The sequence below is a fragment of the Nymphaea colorata genome, chromosome 13, assembly GCF_008831285.2.
Source record: "Nymphaea colorata isolate Beijing-Zhang1983 chromosome 13, ASM883128v2, whole genome shotgun sequence".
In the NCBI taxonomy this organism is placed as follows: Eukaryota; Viridiplantae; Streptophyta; class Magnoliopsida; order Nymphaeales; family Nymphaeaceae; genus Nymphaea; species Nymphaea colorata.
The window spans coordinates 9,347,559-9,367,995 of NC_045150.1; the positions used below are offsets into that span (position 1 = coordinate 9,347,559).

The 20,437-nt window shown below is 41.7% G+C and overlaps 2 protein-coding genes across 4 annotated transcripts in view; one reads left to right on the plus strand and one right to left on the minus strand.

The window, feature by feature from the left end:
- Positions 1-20,437, minus strand: part of LOC116266988 (ribonucleoside-diphosphate reductase large subunit-like) — a 61,582-nt gene that overhangs the window by 14,443 nt on the left and 26,702 nt on the right. The window lies entirely within an intron of this gene.
- LOC116266991 (GDSL esterase/lipase At4g01130) lies at positions 676-19,763 on the plus strand. 2 transcript variants are annotated; one of them, XM_050081273.1, is made up of 5 exons: positions 676-1,345; positions 1,928-2,137; positions 2,953-3,116; positions 3,420-3,690; positions 19,498-19,763. In XM_050081273.1, the coding sequence occupies exons 1-5, from the start codon at positions 1,084-1,086 to the stop codon at positions 19,548-19,550; spliced, it is 960 nt and encodes a 319-aa protein (XP_049937230.1). In that variant the 5' UTR covers positions 676-1,083; the 3' UTR covers positions 19,551-19,763. The 2 variants fall into 2 exon arrangements, with proteins under 2 accessions (XP_049937230.1, XP_031504395.1); XM_031648535.2 differs by lacking the exon at positions 19,498-19,763 and adding an exon at positions 4,858-5,262 and having other exon boundaries at positions 680-1,345.

Genomic DNA, 20,437 nt, shown 5'->3' on the forward strand with positions numbered 1-20,437 from the left:
AGTCAGGCACCATGAAAACAATCGGCCGGAATTAACTTCGACGTCTGCCTCGATCCGGTAGAGTGGTTGAATCTTAATTTGGAAGGTAATGGTTTCTCACCCATTTGCTAACCGGAAAAAGGATTTGGGAGGCCTTCGATGGTCGTGATTTTGGATTTAAAATCAAAATTGTAAAAACAAAACCCCAGTTTTAACTAGAATTGGAATGACCGCAAGGGGTTGTAGCGCACCTAGCAGTAAGACGGTCCACTTCAAAGGAGTCTGATGTTCAAATCTAGTGGTCGCTGTCACGACCCATTGCGCTGATTCTCTAGACCCTAATAGGTTTCATAACAAGTTCTATGAGCCTTCAGGGTAATGGCCTAATGGGTAGAAAGATGACAGTTGCCTCTCTTTGTCAGAATTATAGTTTTGGTTTCTCTTCAAAATTGAAAATGAAGCATGAGTTCAAATTTTAGAATGAATGAATTAAAGCTATCATGCATGTGCCTAGAAGAAATAAAAAAAAATTCTAAAATTCAAAAACCATAATTTTATTACGAAGGATTAACAATATAAAACAAAAGTAAATTTGACCAATTCTGTATTAGGTGCATTTACCTTTCACAGGTGAAGGGTAAATACAGTTAGATATAACCATATGGATAAATCATATTTTTTAATTCATGCTAACCTTTACAACTGTCGGTGTCTCGTCCAACAATCTTCTATCCAAACACTGCATGCAATCAGGATCTACCATTCATCTTCAAAATCAATGGTGGAGACACCGATCACTTTAAAATGTGATTTGGAAGACAGTAGATCTCATGCCACGGTTTCCTGCTTCACTTTCCCGCACGAAACGTTCAAGGCGTCATTTTCTTCACTCTGCGCTGCCACCACTCACTAGCTTCCACTAGTGAACAAAGAGTCCTGCTATCCCCACTTTCATTGTCCTCTTGCAAGTAAATAGTAGAAGATGGGCCTCACCTGCCGTTGCGAACCTTACATAAGCAGAGATTTCAGCTTCAGTTTCCGTCCATGGATGCTTGAATTCTTTGAAGAAGACCAGTTGGAGCTTCTTGGTGCCGGGTCCGGGAGATGGGCTGCTTCCGTCCGAGAAACCTCGCCGTGTTCAGGCAATTGCTCCTTGCGGCGGGCCTGGTTCTGGCCCTGCATGCGAAAGTTCACCACATTGATGCCAAATGCGAATTTGATGCGATCTTCAACTTCGGCGACTCCAATTCCGACACCGGTGGGTTCTACGCGGCCTTTCCGGCACAGTCGAGTCCCTGGGGGATGACGTACTTCGGGATGCCCACCGGCCGGGCGTCGGACGGGAGATTGGTAGTCGATTTCTTGGGTAAGATATTTTAGGCTCTGTTTCACAGGAAGCAGCATTCATGAAAATTTCTGCCAGCAGCCCAACAAACAAAGGGCTGTGAGTTAAAAACCATGACAAGCGTAGCAGCTTGGCTTCATTAGTAGCCTTCTCTCGGCTCGAGCTGCATCATTGGGCTATCAATTTGGCATTCGATCCCGTGAAACCTGCCCAAGTTCACGATTTCCAGTGTCGGTTGCATGTCCCAAAACATTGCATTTCATGAATTCGTTCACATTTCATCTGATGGTGATGCACAATATTGCAAAAAATCTTCGCAATAATGGATGTAAGATTTGGAAACACGTGATCAGATTGGCACTACCTTACCCAGTTGTATTCAATCATTTTCGGTTTCCGGTGGGTGAGAGACACCCACCACACGTTGATTGCCGAAACCCCATCCAACTTCTTGTCGCCTTCAGGCGGCTTGCTTTTGATGTCTCGGAATGCTCTTTCTCGGAATGCTCTTTCTCTGTTATGCTTTAGCTTGTGCATTGATAACCACTCTTTTGAAACATCTAGAGGATTCAAAACAAAGACTAAGATTACTTGGTTTAACAGCTCAGGCATTAGGTTTGCCGTTCTTGAGCCCATATCTTCAAGCCCTCGGCTCAGACTTTACGCATGGAGCCAACTTCGCCACACTGGCATCAACAGTGCTCTTGCCCAACACCTCCTTATTCGTGACCGGGATCAGCCCCTTCTCTCTTGCAATCCAACGGAACCAGATGAAGGAATTCAAGGCTCGGGTCACACAGCTCCGGTTCCAAGGTAAGTTCAGATATATAAGCAGCAGTTTGTTTATGATACGGTTTCGAATGAATTTGGGCCCATTGGACTTACAATAGGATCCGTTTGTGCATGAAGTGTTAATTGAAACGATCAACGAACATGGATCCCGAGTTGATCCCGTTCAGGGTCGTTTGACATCAAGGAAGTACTGTAAGTGTCCCATGAATCTGAACAAATACTAGGGTAGATTTATGACACTTGTTTTAGTGCTGCACGAATTTGTTCCGATCTTTAAACTAAATTCACGAGACACTCACATAGTGTTTCTACTGCCAAATCTAGTCACAGTTTACTGTTTCAATACTTAGATTTGGAATATTGGATTCAAACTATATTGGGTAGGAAATCTGAATCCGGATGGTTCTGATGACTGGCTCATCGGGTCAAATGCCATCTCGAACACAGAAATGTCCCATGTTTTTCTAGGACATGGATTTTTTTAGTTTAAGAGCACATATGGACCACTTGTCTGTAGTTGGATCAATCGGGCCAACCTTATCATAAACTGGGTCACGTTGGTGCAGGAAGGACCCTTTGTCCATGGGTTCCAACATGGAGGTCCGAATCATCTTGGATCAAGAGCAACCGGACCCATGTCATAGCTAGAGAGGGTAAAGGTCCACAGGAAATCATTACAGATCAGATTATAGACAAGCACTTCTTAATAGTTAATACATTAGATCTACTTCTGACCTATTGTTTTGGATTCGAGCTCGATACTGATTTGGATCTGCCATAATCAACTGAGTGGTTAATTTGATCTGCAATTTTCCTTCTATTACAATACTTTTCAGGCAAAGACACAAAAGGCCTTCCACCATTGAACGTGTTTGGCAAATCACTGTACACCTTCAACATCGGACAGAATGACTTTACATCAAATTTGGCAGCCATTGGAATAGAAGGAGTAAAGCAGTATCTACCTGATGTTGTTAATGAGATTGCATGGACTATCAAAGTATGTGATCCCATCTCAACTCTCGTCAATCAGATAAAGGACATGCCATGTTCATTTGTGAAAACTAAAGAGTTGTTATTCTGTTACTGTCCCGTGATCCTGCGCCAAAAAAAAAAAAATGCACAGACTGATGAGATAATAACAGTCTCTCTCAACTACCAATTTACATATTTACATCTGCCTTTCACTTGAATTTACGGCCACGCGATTGAGCCTAGTTGTTGCAGTCATACCAACCAGACTGGGTTCGATTAGCAGCCAGATGACCCGCCGCTTTATTCAGTTGATCCTTGGGTTGCACAGGTCCTTTATGATGAAGGCGGCCGGACGTTCCTGGTGCAGAACCTGGCACCCATTGGCTGCTACCCGGCGTTCCTGGTGGAGCTGCCCCACGGCCGGTCCGACCTTGATGAGTACGGATGCATGACCTCCTACAACGATGCGGTCTCCTATTACAACAGCTTGCTCAAGGGGAGGCTCGATCAGCTCAGGCCACAACTCCCCCAAGCCTCAGTGATCTATGTGGACACACACACCGTCGAACTTGAGCTCTTCCGGAACCCAACCCACCACGGTAAGCCTCTAAGTCCCTCTCTATGCACAAGTAAAATGATAAATGCCGCTAAACATCCCGTCATGGTACAGTAGGCCTGCGTCCCGACTCCCGTATGACCTCTTTCGTGTCTCACATCAGACTGTAACTTGTATTAATGGTTGGTTGCTGGATCTTTTAAAACTCAAGATTTTTTATACGAAAAGATGAATGATAAGGGCTCCCGGTCACCAATGTATGTGAAAAAGTCCTGCACTCTCTTAATTTAAGTACCTATTCCTGCCAGAAGTTAAAAATTAATATCGGTCTTAGAGCATCTAGTGGGCTGAGAAAGTACCCCATTAACATGGGGCAGCAAAAAGGTGGTGGTTCAAACATGGTAGACAGGTTGGGCTTTGTTGAGGTCGGAGGGCAACGGTCTGTTATCCTTCCACCGCTCTGTCATCCTTCCACTGCCGAGAGCGGCAGAGGTGCAGACGGTGCTCTGTAACGAGGTCTCCTCCACTCTTAAGTAATAAATATCGCACACAACCGTCTCTTCGACCGGCTGCGCTGGAACGGAATGGGCAGTCCGTCAAACGCACCTACAACCTCGCTGAACCTAACCAGAGATTGCGGTTCCACCATCTTTTGTGTGCCTTCACCTGAGTTACAACCATGCGTGACCATGGTCGGAAAGTTTGTGACCTCAAAACGCCATAATCTTATATGCTATTTGATCTTCTTAAAAAGTTTCGATACAGGACTAAAGCAGGCCTCCCCCCCTCTCATCTAACTTGTCTGGATGGACTTCAACATGGTCCATCGGTTAAGGACTAACGGAGACAGATTTTTTTTTTATCAAATATATCAAAATATTAATATATATATATATATATAAAGCTAATTTTGTGAGGCTGGTGTGTGCGATCCTACCAGAGCAGCCACGCCATTGAGTGAGTTCAAGGGGAGACAAAAGATGAATCGTTCAGAATTTTCATTTCTAGGGAAAAAAGGAGTCCTTGAACCATCTACTTTGAGGTATCATGTTAGATTGGAATGGATCATGGTCGGATACAGAAGATAGAGATTAAGCGTTGAGTGACAGGAGTTTCCTCAGATTTCACTCTCAGGATGATGCCAATGTTTAATCTAATTTCATTCTCCTTTTTTTTTGTTGGATTTCATGGTGGTTAACCTGTTTGTTAGGGTTGAAGTATGGAACAAGGGCGTGTTGTGGGCATGGCGGCGACCCCTATAATTTCGATCCAAGAGTTTTCTGTGGAAATACAAAGGTCATCAATGGCAGCACGGTGACGGCATCCGCCTGTTCCGATCCTCAGAACTATGTCAGTTGGGATGGAATTCACTTCTCAGAAGCAGCAAACAAGGCCATAGCCTATGCAATCCTTAGTGGCGACTACTTCTCTCCTTCCTTCCCCATCGGGAAGCTCTGTGATCTGCAACCCATCGGCTGATTTAGTTTCAGAAAAGAATCGGATGACGAAGAGACGTGATGCTTGAATTGCTAGAAACAAAAGAAGCAGAAGGCAATTTCCATGATTATAATGCTTGAATTGCTTATAATAAACCCATAAAGGTTAGCCTTATTAATATTGTCGCTACTTTATGAACTTTATAATCGATCTGCAGTTATCTTGGAAGATCTCATGTGGTGGTTCTTTTATGGTAGGATGAAGATGTCGTTGAGTTGAAGTTGGGTTCTCGTGTGTTTTACAGAGTGTTAAAACGGTTTTTTTTTGAGAGCTATCATTCATTGGTTAAAGGTGATCAGAACTCCTATATTTGTTTACTACTAAGGCTTGTTGACATGATGCCGAACTGAGGCAATTATTAGAGACTGGAACTTTTGGAAGAAACTTAATCCGTTTCGCTCAAGGTCGGTAACCAGCAGTTAACTTTATAACACATCTCCAAACTTTATTATTAATGATGATGCTCATTGTACGCACCCCAAATTGTAATAGAAAAATGATAGGAGCAGGGACGGAAGGAAGGGGGTCTGTGCCCACCCTGCCCTAACTCTTGGGGGAAAGAGATTATCTGTATATTTTTTAAAAAATTAATTTGGCCCATGTAAAATTTCTGAAAAATATTGTTCGGCTCATTTACAAATTTGAAAATACTATTCAATCCTTCAAAAAAAAAAAAATCTAGCTCCATCCCTGGTTGTATTTTCTGCAGGATGCAAAAGGCCAGTTTCCCTAGAAATAATCCTAGATTTAATCCATAACACCGAATATTTAACTGATACAGCTTGAGGACGGAATAAGTGACTGAACTGCGCCTACATGTAACTGTTTATGCGGAGGATATGAGGCAAGGATCTGTTTATATTGATTTTTACAACTTAGACGTGATTAAGAAGAATAAAGAAAATCGACGACAAGGTAATAAAAATTAAGTTATAATTTCGACCTGATAAGAATAGCAAAAGGAAAAGCTGACACTTGAGAATGTATGCGTAGAGAGAGAGAGAGAAATAAGTTTACAACCCACTACCCCAACTAAGGCCCAAAGTCCTCCCCTGCCCCCACCCCTTCTTGACAGGATAGGCATGGTAGTTTAAGAGGTTAATGTGTAAAACTTAATCTAGTTTTTTTTTTTCCTTTTAGAGCTAGTGGCAGGTTCAAAATTTGGCTTTCTTTAAATTTTCTCCAAGAATGGAGACAGACATAAAGCATCCTTGTCCTTGTCAGAAGACAGTTTCCAGTTACAAACCATCCATGACAAGAAAAGTGTGTTGCATAGCGTGTGGAAATTTCTCAGCTCTTCATTTGATTGGAATTCAGAAGGATTATCAATGAGAGAGCAAAAAAATTGAAGCTTGGTGATGAAAATGGAGAAGATTAAATTGAAAATTTGTTAGACACTGCCAGCTAAACTTTTTATTTCTACTTTATTTATCTGTTACCACATATAGGGGGTCAAAATTGAGGGAGGAAAAATGTAAGCCCATTCACATGGCTGGTTTTTCACCTTCTTTGTTCTCTCAATGTTTTTTGGACTTATTTCATTTTCTTTTACATAATCATTCTCCTCTTGAAAAAGACTCTCTTGGGTTGCTTTGACATGTTCTAGCGACAGAATGTACATTTTGGCATGGATTTTAGGGACATAAAATAAAAAAAAAACTATCCGATCACGAAGGGGCTGGTTTCAAATTTCTTAAATATAAATAAATATTTTGTACCACCCCCTTTTAGAATGCCAGTATCGCGAAACAAATTGGGTATGTGCCTACATGTTGATAAATCAAAACTAATGAATTAATCTTTATCCTTAATTCAGCATTTACCAATGATATTGCCCGATGCATATCAGCGGCATACATCAGTTTTCAAATAATCGAGTATGATTTAGATTTTGATATCTGGGAATAATGCTTATTCACTTTAGCGGGAATATGAAATCCTTTTTAGCAGCATGGATGTGAGAGGGAGAGGCCCAGACTTCAAATACCAGAAATCACCTCTTCTCTGATTAGTAGTTAAAATGCCCTACAAGGCTATATTTGATAGTCTCATATCTAAGATTCGAGGCTGTGATTATTTTAGGTGAGCTCAACTGTTTGGAACAAATAATGGATTTCACAACTCTTAATATGAGATATGCATTACATTATGGAAACATAAATTTGTAATCCGACTTTTTGTCTGAGGACAGCCGATATATCCACCAAATAGCCTGCGGGATTGGTATATGCCCTCTTGAGGATGTTAATGGCTCTTTACTAGCAAGCAGAGTTTGCTCTTCCTTTAATAACAACTCCATCTTTACTCAGTGGTACAGGGCGAGATATCTTAAATCTAAGAGTTTGTGGACCGTGTGAAAACCATGGAAGGGCTCTTGGGCTTGGAAAAGCATAGGAAAAGGCTTGGAAAAGATAGAAAGTTAGGTGAGGTGGAAGATTGGTGATGGCAAATCAGTGTCTTTCTGGTGGCATTACAAAATTTTGGTGAAATCAATGAGTGGCGAGGAATATAGTGTCATAATTGATCAGTTAAAGCTTTCAGTGGCTGAGGTTAAGGAGATGAGTGAGGTTAGACTAGCTCTACTGAGCAAGGCATTAGCCAAGATTGGTCATATTCAACTAGCTAGTGGGGCTGACCAACTGGTTAGCAAATGCCCAGGAACTCAAGGATCTAAGCTCTAGGTTGATCTAGGAAGCCACAAGGCAGAAATGATAGTCACGAAGGCTGGCAAAAGGGTATATGGAACAAACATATCCCAACTAGAGCAAGTTGGACTACTTACATTGCCAGCCACATGAGACTAACCACTAAAGGCATATTACAAAGGCACATAGTGCATTTGACAAATAAATGCCATTTATGCAAAAGGGAGGAAGAGAGCTACTTGCATGTCTTGCTCAAGTGTTTGGTAGTGCAAATGGTGTGGAGCAAGGCAATTTCAAAGTTTGGCAAGAATAGGATCCATGGCAAAGTATAGGTAAAGAAATCTATTTTTGGAGTAATTGGTAGTCATGAAGGCTGGCAAAAGGGTATATGAAACAAACATATCCCAACTAGAGCAAGTTGGACTACTTACATTGCCAGCCACATGAGACTAACCACTAAAGGCATATTACAAAGGCACATAGTGCATTTGACAAATAAATGCCATTTATGCAAAAGGGAGGAAGAGAGCTACTTGCATGTCTTGCTCAAGTGTTTGGTAGTGCAAATGGTGTGGAGCAAGGCAATTTCAAAGTTTGGCAAGAATAGGATCCATGGCAAAGTATAGGTAAAGAAATCTATTTTTGGAGTAAAGCGCCCTTCAAGGCTAAATGGGAAATGTTGGATGATGCTATTCTCAATCATGGTGTGGAAGTTGTGGTGGTTTAAAAATGAAGTGGCGCATGGGAGAGCGGCCACATTTATGACAGAACAGATTTTCTCTGCTGTTTGGTGCGCAACAAAGGAGACTTGTCAAAGTCTGCAGCTGCAGCTGGAGGACGAGGAACGTAAGGCCATGTTGATTTGGTTGCTGATTGGAATTCTGTGTGAGGCCAGCCTCTCAAGCTTAAACATGGAAGCCAATGTGCTTCAAATTGTCACTTACAAAAGGGGTGTAAAAACCATAGTGATGGGCATGTGGAGATTAAGAGGTATGAAATCTAATCAGGCCCTTTTTACTGAATCTCTTTAGGGACGATGAGGCTGAATTGCACATGCGGCATGGCTGGCTGCAATTATGGAGAGAGTTAATGGTAATTTTGAGATCATAGCAAACAATGAAGGCTAGAAACGTAGGCTTAGAGCTATGCTGAAAGGCAAAAGTGTGATTAATAAAAAATAGCAACACATTAGGGCACTCAGCCACTGTTTAAGGGTACTTTGCCAACTGCCTACGTAGAGTGTGTCAATATGGGAAAAGGGATGGGAGGGATTAGGCTGGGCATCGAGCCGGGCCGGCCTGACCCGTTTATGAAACGCCGACAACAATTAAATTTCGGGTAGGGCTGGGTATTGGGCCTACTCAACCACATCTGGGCATCGAGCCGGGCCGGCCCAACCCGTTTATGAAACGCCGACAACAATTAAATTTCGGGTAGGGCCAGGTACTGGGTCTACTCCCTGGCCCTTTTTTTTCTTTACCTATAGAGGATACCTGTGGGGAACTCAACAATGTTTTTCTTTGGCTTCTTAGGGTAAGTTCCTCGTTGAAGTTAAGGAGACAATGGTGTCAAGAGTTCAGCACCAACAAGCACGGCAAAGAAGGCAGCAGCGGGAATGCTTTCGGTGCAGTTTGGAAGATTAAGGGCTCCAAAATTTCAAATTCAAGAGAAGAAGTGTCAACGGCAAAGACGATGCTGCTACATCTGCTATCCTCTTGATAGCTTGACCTGTGCTCAGATTGTGCATATTTTTTTTTGTGTTGTTCCTTTCACAGTGAGCAATTCGTTTTCTTGCTGTGAAGTTTCAAACCAAACACCCCTTTTGTCAAGTTGCTTTTGTTCTCAGATGTCAAGATCCCAAACCTCTACGGCGAAGCAATGAAAACAGAGGTTGGTACCAAAAATTGAAACGATTGGGTCCCAAGCTTCAGTGTTCCACTAGATGAAGAGAGGTTGCGGCGACAATGGTGATGACAGACCGGTGGTGCAGCTACTACGTGTTGGGCATTGGCGTGATGTAGTCAGGGGAAACCCTTACATGTTATTTGTTTTAGGAGCAGCGACGGCAGCAGCAGTGCAGCAGTGCAGTGGTAGTGGGGGTGGCAGTGCGGTGACAGCGGCGATGGAGGACCGGCGATGATGCGACAGTGACGACACAATGATGTCTCAAAGCTTCGGCTTTTGCTTTTGTTTTAATTTCGAAGATTTTGACCTAAATGGCATCAACGGGCCAGGTCAAATAACTCAGGTCCGACCTGTTATGATGTTGGGCCGGCCAGGCAAGGCTGGGCGTAGAGCTCGACCTTGAAAATCTTTTACCTGGACCTGGGTCTTTACAAGGCCGGGTACCTGGTACCCGCCAGCGACCCGACTTGATACCCAGGCCTAAGAGGGATGATGGTGGCTACTCCTATCTAAGCTAAGGGTGGGCATCGAGCCTACCAGGCCCAATAAGAACTGGGTTCGAGCTTACTTGATGTCTGAAACTCGGGTCCGGGCTTGATACCCGAAACCTGGGCCCAAGCCCAGCACGACCCAATTATAATAAAAAATATTTTTTTTAAATATAAATTTTTTTAATAATAAAATCTATTCATAATAATTTTTTTTTTAAGTTATGGGGTCGGATTGGGCCACGTTGAGCCCTTACCTCGGCCGCGCCGGGTTCCTGCCAGCGTCCCGAGCTTGCACCCACCCTTAATGTAAGCCTTACAACTACTGTTGTGCTCAGTGGTAGACGGGGCAGCTGGGTTATGCTTCCCTGGGGTTTTTATCTCGTGATTTCTATATCTTTTTTCTACGTGTACTCATATTGATTTTTCTGCAAAGCCTATCTCCCAGCAACCGTTTTAGCGACAGTATCATTGTTGCTTTACCATTTTACTAATTTATCCAGTTTAGTTTCCCTGGTTTAAACCTCTATAGTGCTCGGAAAAGCGTCCAATAACCGAGTGAGCAGTTCATGCGTTATGAATAAAAGAGCATGAAGGTGGTGAACTTGCGTATAAGATGGAGAAATGCGCTCAGACATTCAACGGTTGGGTTGGAAATGCTTTGAGATCAAGTGGACCATGGTTGGGGAACCTTCAACATGACAGCCCAAGGATACAAGCAAACCTTTCAAGCATGCGCTCTTAAAAGGCAAATCCCTGCCATAAAATAAAAGAGAACGTGTCGTTCCTGCTATGCGAATCAGGGTTCCGCTTGGTTTAACTTAGGGTTGTAGCAATTTGTAAACCTGGGTTTGGATGACGAAGACAGAAATAAAATGCCTTATTTATGGTTATTTATCAATCTACAATGCAACAGGAGAAGAGTGATGCAATTACCAATTATTGATCCTAGGGATATGTTTAGAACGCAGTAAGCATGCACTCGTTGGACATTTGAATGTAAAAGTTTGATTTCCTTTTTTTGTTACTGTAAGTTGGTGAACAGCAAGCTAATGAGCTCCAATTACTTGACAATTTCAAAATTGCAAGCCAAGTCTCACAGTTTACTGTATATTATCTATTTTAAACAATCTATACTTTTATTGTCGTTCCTTAAAAAAAAAACATTGTCAAAACATCATAGATTCACTAACTAACCAGTGAGAATAACCAAAGATAATCGACATACAAATACAGCTAAGTCCCACATGTCATGCACTCTTCTTGGTTTTCTAAGGAACAAACCATCTGCGCCATCTTGGTCTCAAGATCATCATCCTCCACTGTCGGTTTATCCTGATGTGTGCATTTAGTTATTTGGTATCAGAAGAGAAATCAAAACAGGGAGATAGAGGTTAACATAGAGGTTAAAGAACAATACTATGATATAAATTATACGAAAGAAATGTTATCACCTCAAGCATAGAATCATCTACAGTGAAATAGATTGCATCGGCTGCAGGACGGGAGCATAGATAATATAACCGTTTTCAAACCCTGCCAAGATGAGCAGTTGATTTGAAGATATAACTAATTACTAAAAAAATGAAATTTTCACCTATAACACAGTTATGAACAGTGATTAGCAAAAACCAGTCTGATTTCGGTATGAAACTTGTGTCAGGAGAATGACTGAAAGCATGAACAACATGGTAGGGCAGGTCAACTCATTGTGGAGTTTCACGAAGAATTTAACATTTGGAGTCCTTTAGGCCCGGTTTGATGGCACATAATTTTTTTGAGGGGAGATTTTTTCAAGGAAAAAAAATGCAAGGTAAGTGTACCGTAAGGAAAAATTCACTTTTTCCAATCCAAGCCATGTTTGATGGCCTAAAATTTTTTGAGAAAAAAACTTCGGTGTTTGCTGGACACAAAATTTTTTTTGCAGATTAACATGTCAAGCCAGAACAGAATGACAAATTTTGGTCACATGGAGGAAATTTTAGTTTTTCTAGGGCTCGGCCCCAGGCCCGGTTACGGGTCAAAGAAAACCCGGTCCGGCCGGGGCCGGCCTGTTGAGGATTGAAATTTTTTTTTGTTTTAATAATATATATTTTATTACTAAAAATTATATATTTTTTAAAAAATTTATTTCATAATTTTTAAAAAAATATTTTTTTATAAAAACCGGACCGGGCCTGCCCGAGCTGACTCTCAAAAATTTTCTTAGTTAGGGATTATGTCGATCGCAATCAGGGGAACAACATCATCGACGTCATCTTTGCATCCTGTGTCAGAGCGGAATGATGGAAATGACATCACCAGCGACACCGTCGGAGAATGGATAAGGGCAATGGTGAAGGTTATGCTGTGATGGTGGGTTTTTCCCATCTTAGGCTATCAGGGAAGCTTACTGGCAGAAAATGAATGAATTTTACGGTGTGGTCGTTAGAGCCACCCACATCAGCATCGATGCCCTCACATACAACAAAAATGGGGATTTGTGATGGAGGTTTTGCCCTAGTTCGATGCTGTGTTTAATTGAAGACGAATAAGAATAAATCTATTAATGGTCGTCAGAATGGAGAGAACAAACCAAATCATGAAGCGAGAGGGAGAGGTTTCGACGGAAGAACAATCACACTGCCGCAGCATGCCTTGCTGACAAAAGAAGGAAAACAGCAATCCTAAACAAACTCATATCGGTAAAAAAACAAATATATATAAGCATCTAGATCATCTCACATTTCCGAAAAGGACTTCTTCGTATTCTTAATCCAGATTTGAAACAGCAATCCTACCCGCAAACTTCACAAGCTTCACAGAAGAACAAGAATCAGAGAAACAAAAAATTTTTTTGAGAAAAATCCACCGGATCATTGTACTATAAACCCAGGTAAAACGGAAAATTCTATGGAGACATAGAATCGGAATTACCAAGGCATAGTCAGGGTGGTTGGTGGTCATGGCAGCTGCCATCTCAGGGTGGTGACGCCGGTGCAGACCTTCTGCGCGGCGCAGATGGGATCGCAGCGCTTGTCACTGAGGCCATAGCGAAGCTTCTTCAAGTTAGTGGTGATCTTATCAAAGTGGACAGCCTCATTGGGCCCATCCCTCTTGATCACGTACATTTTGGCCGACGGAGATTGGGGAATTCCCAGAGCAATTCAACCGAACACTTTGCAACTGCCACACAGAAAGCGAGAGATCTGGAGGGAAGGATAGATAAAGACAAGGATGAGGAGGTGATGGCATATGCAGAGCTGCTATGAAGGTTTCATGGACCAAACATTGTAGCATGTACTTTAGAAGTTAATTATGTGCATGCCATTTACAGATGCCATTAACAAACGCTCAAAGCAGAAATTTAAAGCTATGTCACTTAGTGCAGGTGCCAGCGATACATCTCAAAAAATTTTGGTGTGGTGGTGCGATGATGATTATTATTATTAATTTTTTATTATTATTATATTCTTTTATGGTTTTACCTTCAAAGTTCAAAATATTTTTTTTTAAATATAACAAATTTAAGAATAGATAGTCAGCATAGTTCACTTTTAGTCATAAATGGACAAATGCACTTGCACTTTTAGACATGCTCTCTTGCACTTTTAGACATGCTCTCTTTAGGGTCTTAAACCCCATATAATAATAATCAGAATCTCTGTCGTATATGATTTCACGGTAGCTGCATTCTGAAATAAGAATGAAATTCAGACAATCAGGAAACGAAGGCTGCAGTTGTTTCCATCGAAAATTAATTTAGAATAAGCAATTTTTTTTTGTTTCTACGACTAGAGAAAATCACATAAATATATATTCTCAACTCAAGTGAATCAGAATAAGAAAAAATTTACTCAAATAACAAAAGTCGCACGATGGGCCGAGACAGATTGAAGGAAACTAGGATATGACAACAGAAAAAAATAAGATAAAGGGACCTTCATAATTATCTCATAAACATCGTCTGCAACCAAAGAAGCCTTTTGCCCTCATCTCGAATTTACATGATTGTACATATCCTTGACCCTAAAACACACAAAAAAGAAAACGAGAAAAAAAAGAACACGAGCCTCCATGAACAACCGAACAAACTCGTATCGATAAAAAAAACAAATGTATATAAGCATCTAGTTAATCTCACATTTCCGAAAATGACTTGTATGAAACAACAATCCTACGCTCTAGCTTCACAGAAGAACAAGACAGAATCAGACAAACAAAAAAAATAAAATTTGAGAAAAATCCATAGAGTGATTGTACTATAAACCATAGAATGGGAATTACCAAGGCATAGTCAGGGTGGTTGGTGGTCATGGCAGCTGCCGTCTCAGCAACCATTGGTCGAGTTGGGTGGTGGTGACGTTGGTGTAGACTCCAGTGCAGACCTTCTGTTCGTCACGGACGGGATCGCAGTGCTTCTCGCTGAGGCCATAGCTAAGCTTCTTCAAGCTAGCAGTGATCTTATCAAAGTGAACAGCCTCCTTACGCCTGTCCCTCTTGATCATGTAGATTTTCGCCAATGGAGATCGGGGACGCTTCTTTCCAGAGTAATTCAGCCGAACACTTTGGAACTGCCATGGAGAGAGAGATCAGCAGAGAAGGATAGATAAACATGAGGATGAGGAGGCGATGGCATATGTTGAGCTGCTATAAAGGTTTCATGGACCAAACACTGTAGCATATATTTTAGAAGTTAATTCTGTGCATGCCATTAACAGACGCTCGTAGCTGACCCAACCGACGTCTCCAGCAATTCTGGCGGCGATCCACTCCTCCGATCGACAAATTCTTTGGGATCTTATTACGGGCAAGTGTCAGTCACTCAAACCGGCCTTTCCTGAATTTAGATCTCATAGTTTGAGCGAGATATGGAAATCATGAGCGGAGCAGACGAGTCTAGGAAAAACTCAAGCGTCCTCTGGCTCCTTGTGTCCAACCGAAAGTTACATCGTTTGTGGAAGCTTTAGATCTGTGTAATTTTGTCGCTTTCTATTAGCACTTTGATCGTAATTGTATTGCGATAGAATTGGAATTGATTTGCTTGTCGAATTATCGTTTGAGAGCCCAAATTCTCAATCCTACGACTCAAATTCATCACCTATCGCTGACAGAGGGAATTCGGCGTGTCTCTGTAATTCCGATCATAAGAGGCGAATCTGATGACTGATTGTGTTCCTGTACATGTCGTCACATCCCATGGAATTCACCCGAGCAAACTGAGACAACTTGGTGCTGAATTGGAGAAGAAATTGAGGACGACGAAGGAGCTATCAGAATCCAGAAAGCGGCAGCAAGTTACCGCCTGTTCTTGGCGGTAAATTTTGTCAGCGTTGTCAAATCCGACCATTGCAGCTGTCGAGAAAGAGTTCAACAGAATTCTGGACATCTGTAGATCAATCCAGAGCAATTACCAAATTTATGGAGCCGATTAAGAGGAGCAAATGATTTTTGAAGTTCCGTCAGTGTTCGGACGTGTTTTGTAGCTGCCGACGGTGAATCACCATCTGTTTCCTCTTTTCTTTTCTAAGATTGATCTTTTATTCCTCTTTATATGAAATCTGGGACGATAAGCTCGTCTGAGACAAAGAACGACGAAACTCCTGTTGCTGTGAACCAGGGAACGATTGCGATTGAGATGAGGGCGATCCCTCGACGGCTTCCCCATTCTTTCAAAGATTGGGTCTTTCCTTACATTCAGTGAAACATTCAATCCTGTGTAATTATTGAAAAATTTATGCTCGAATTGTGATATCCAATGTTGTCTGTGAGGCAATTGCAGATTCAGGCTACCTGCACACGTGAAGGAGCATGAGGAGTCGGAGGCAGTGACTGAATGGGTGAGACCCAGTGCGTGCTGGCGCATATCCGGTGATTGCATCCCCAATTCCACACAAAGATTGGGTTTTTCCACACTCTCACGACACAATCCAACATTGAACTTTACTATTACTCGGTATGTTGAATTGCGAGCTGACAGCAACTGTAATACATGCTGTGAGTGAGGAGGACTGAGACCAATGTGTCAGGTGATAGTAAACATGTGTTGAACCTTCACACGCCGGTTTCTGTGAACAAGAGAAGAACTGAAAGTCGACTGGAGCCCTGTTTCAGTAGCAGTCTGTTGCTTAATCGACTTAATTGAAGGAGACAACCTGCAGTGGACCAATTGATCTCGGGTGTAGCAGGGAACAGTCACTGATCGCTGGTGACTGTCTGGCCAAAGTTCCCCAATCTCTGTTGCAGAATTGGAAAAGTCGATAACCTGGTGACATGTTCTACAACCGTGCTCATTTACATTCATTGCTGAGTTGAATAGAAGTCTATTGATCTAGATTTGCCTGTGTCTATACTCTCGGCTTGGAGGACAATTTGCTGATTACTGTCGAGGATTGCAGCGGCTGAGACTTGCTGTGCAGTCTGTCAACTGCATAGCTGCTGAAGCTGACACTCTTGCGGTAGCAGACTTGCAGAGGTCCACGAGAGCTGATTCTACCTCTCTTGGACTTCTTATTATCGCAAGAGGAGTCGCCGGGCGAGGACCTGGTAGGTGAGCTCTTAAACCCCTATAGCAAGCAGGGTATCGGGGTGGTTATGGCTGCGGCCGAAGAGACCGACTCGCTGAAGGCTTCTAGAGCTGGAGGTCTAGTCCCTTCTCTCAACCCTTGACGAGGGGCAGGGTGTGGCGTGGTTTGGCCGCTTAAAGATTGCATGGAATGGTTTTATCGATGGTTTGATGCTTGATACGAACGTGGTTTGCTGAGTGAGATGAGCGTAATATGTATCGAAGACAAGCAACTAAATCTTTAGAGTGATAGTCATGGCTACGTATTTCTCTAGTTCTAGTAGTCAAAGTGATGTTATGCTTACCTTTATATTTGAACGTTGGTAGTTATAAATGCTTCCTAGACTCGGCCCTTTCAGGGGACCAGGGCACATGATGTATATGAACTATTCAATAGCCGGTACATATACAAACAACTTGCCATGCCACCCTTTGATGCTATTCGATTGCATATTAAAATCTTTGATGCCTTATTGATCCTCACTAGTCCCAATTTTTCTCATTGGGTGCTATGCCATCATATACATATATCATACATGTGAAAAGTACATTTTGTAGAAGAAGAAGATAGCACAAGAATCAAAGAAATGGCTTATGTGTCTTATATGTAAAGACTGAGACATTTCTTAAACAATTTGCACAATAAGCAAAAGTATATTAATGTATGAGAAACAATTTATATGGTTATGAATGCTCAGGTTTTATAATTTATCAGTTTTCCTAATGTTTGACTATGGCCCGGCTTGGGATGGTTTTGGAAGCAAAATGAAAAGTTGGTCAAATGCAAAAAAAGTCAATGGGAAAGAACACTCTATTTTGGACTGACAGGTGTCATGAGGATATACTCATAGAGTGAATCAATGGAGAAGATTACATTAATGTCTCTAGGCAGTTGAAGCTATAGTAGCTGAAGCTCAAAGGAATCACAATGTGGTGGCAAGCACTGTAATAGGAAAGGAATCATTGGAATGTGGAGGGGAACTTTCTGGAGGCCAACAACTCTTGCAAGAGCAAGCCGGACCATATTTCTTGTAAGCCGCAATAGATTGTTTGCCATTGACACGTTGAAGAAACATGAGATTCCTTTGCCGAATAGGTGTTTTCTCTGCAAAAGGCTGAGGAGAGTAATCAGCACAAATTTTGTTGACCGTGATGTTGCTAAGCATATATGGAAGTTGATAAGTTTAGCAGGAAAGGAATGTTATCTAATTTTGGCTGTTCCAGTGACATTTATCTTCATTGTAAGATGCAGTTAATTAAATTTTATTATAAACAATTCTATGAAGGTGAAGCATATGAGTACGTATGTCCAATAAAAAACTATATTTGTGATCTTTATAATGAGTACAAGACTGTTTATGCATCAAAGATGCCTTCTACTAGTTATATTACTAATATTAGAATAACGATATGTTTAACTTCACTTCATCATTCAAGTTTTTTTTTTTCTCATAAAAAGCCTATAACCAGTGTATTAGATGATTTTCTTGAAGAATCTTCATAAAGTCAGCATATGAAATCAGATTTAAAGTTGTATTTGAAGGAACCTATTTATCAAAGAAAAATCCAATGGATATTTTGATATGGTGGAAGCTAATGCATCAAAATACCATGTATTATCTAAAATGAGGTATAATATTTTGGCAATTCATGTATCAACCATCACATCAGTGTCAACATCCAATATAGGAGGGCACATTCTAATTGATATAAAATTCTATTGGGTGTAAAGATCGGAAAAGCTTTGATATGTGCACAAGATTGGTTGCACTGTCAAAGTGAAGGTAATAAGCTATACTCACATTTTAAAATTATTAAACATAGTTTTTTTTATGCTCATTTACATGTCACACACCTTTGTCAGAAAATGTTGCACTAGTTACAACGATGTACACTGAAGCTGATGGATAATCTGGAAGTATGGTACTTTTCCATGTTCATTAGCATTCCGTAGACATCCGTGATTCCCATGTTTAAGACTCACACACATAACCTCTTGAACATCCCTTCCGCTTCAATTGAATTAAAATATTGTTATTTTCCAAGGAACCGGTAATTGTTTTTTCAAGGAATCAAATGCTTTACTTATTTTCTTAAACGTAAAATATAAGTTGTGCAACTTCAAGGCAACAGTTTCTTTTTTAGGTATGCTTATTTTGCAATTAGGTGCTGGACTCGATTTCAACCTGTTTGTTGACCTTAAACCTGAATAAAGATTAGATTCGGCTCCATTAAACATGTAGTAAACCTGCGTCTCATATGACCTCTTCCCAGCAAGAGTGAAGAGGTGGAAGGGAGCAAAAAGGTGGTGGTTCGCACATGGTAGGCGGGTTGGGCAACGGTCTGTTATCATTCCACTGCCGAGAGCGGGAGATGTACGCTGCTCTGTGAAACCAGCCTCACGCGGTCCCCTCCACTCTAAGTAACATCATGCCCATCCCTTCGACCGGGGGCGCTGAAACAACTCCTGGCTTGGAGAACAGGGCAGTCCGTCAAATGCATCTTCAACCTCGTCGAACCTGACCAGCATGGGGTCCCACCAACTCGTGTGCCCTCACTCGAGTTACAACCGTGCGTGACCACGGTCGGCGGACTACAGGCCCTGGCCACAAGTTTATATGTTATTTCTTTTTCTTACAAACTTTCGATACAGGACTAAAGTTGGCCCTCTCACCCTATCAGTTTTTTTATTTATAGGGAAAAAACGAGTCCCTGAACCATCTGCTTTGAGGTATTATGTTAGATTGGCATGGTCGTAACTTGTTTGTTAGGGTTGAAGTATGGAACAAGGGCGTGTTGTGGGCATGGCGGCGACCCCCTATAATTTCGATCCAAGAGTTTTCTGTGGAAATACAAAGGTCATCAATGGCAGCACGGTGACGGCATCCGCCTGTTCCGATCCTCAGAACTATGTCAGTTGGGATGGGATTCACTTCTCGGAAGCAGCAAACGAGGCCATAGCCTATGCAATCCTTAGTGGCGATTACTTCTCTCCTTCCTTCCCCATTGGGAAGCTCTGTGATCTGCAACCCATGGGCTGATCTAGTTTCAGAAAAGAATCGGATGACGAAAAGACATGATGTGTATTGGTTCTTTTTACCAGGAGAAACGCTCTATATGTTATTACTTGCGATCTTTTCAGGAATCGGATGCTCAAGATGGTTGAGCAGCTGACGTCTGCACCTTATACCAAAAGTGCAATACTGTCCACATGAACTCATAAATGGAGTGAAGAACTTTCTGAAAACGTCACTAGCCATTGAGATTCCGTTAACGAATCCATTTTTCATTTGTTTATTGAAGCACTATTAGCCTATGTTTGCCTTTAGGCGTGTAAACTAAGTAGAGATGCAAATGGCTCCGATTTCGAATAGCTTGGTCATTGGTAGCTGGTTCTGGATCAGATCATGTAACGGGTCAGGTTGGGAGAGCTCAACTCATTCAAATGAGTCGATTTCAAGCTAAAATTCAAGATTCACCAAGTAAAAGAACTGAGTTTGAAGCGGTATATAGCACTGTAGCTTGCATAAGCTTGGCTAGGCTTTGCAAAAAAGTTAAGAAGAAATATGGTACTTTTCGCATTCAAATCACAATCATTCATTTGAGGCAACGAGCGTACGTATGGCTTTTACGCGAAGGCCTCCTGTTTCAGGACTTTCCGTTGGATTGAGGACTTTCGGCCCATTGCCCTTTGCAATAGCCTTTACAAGG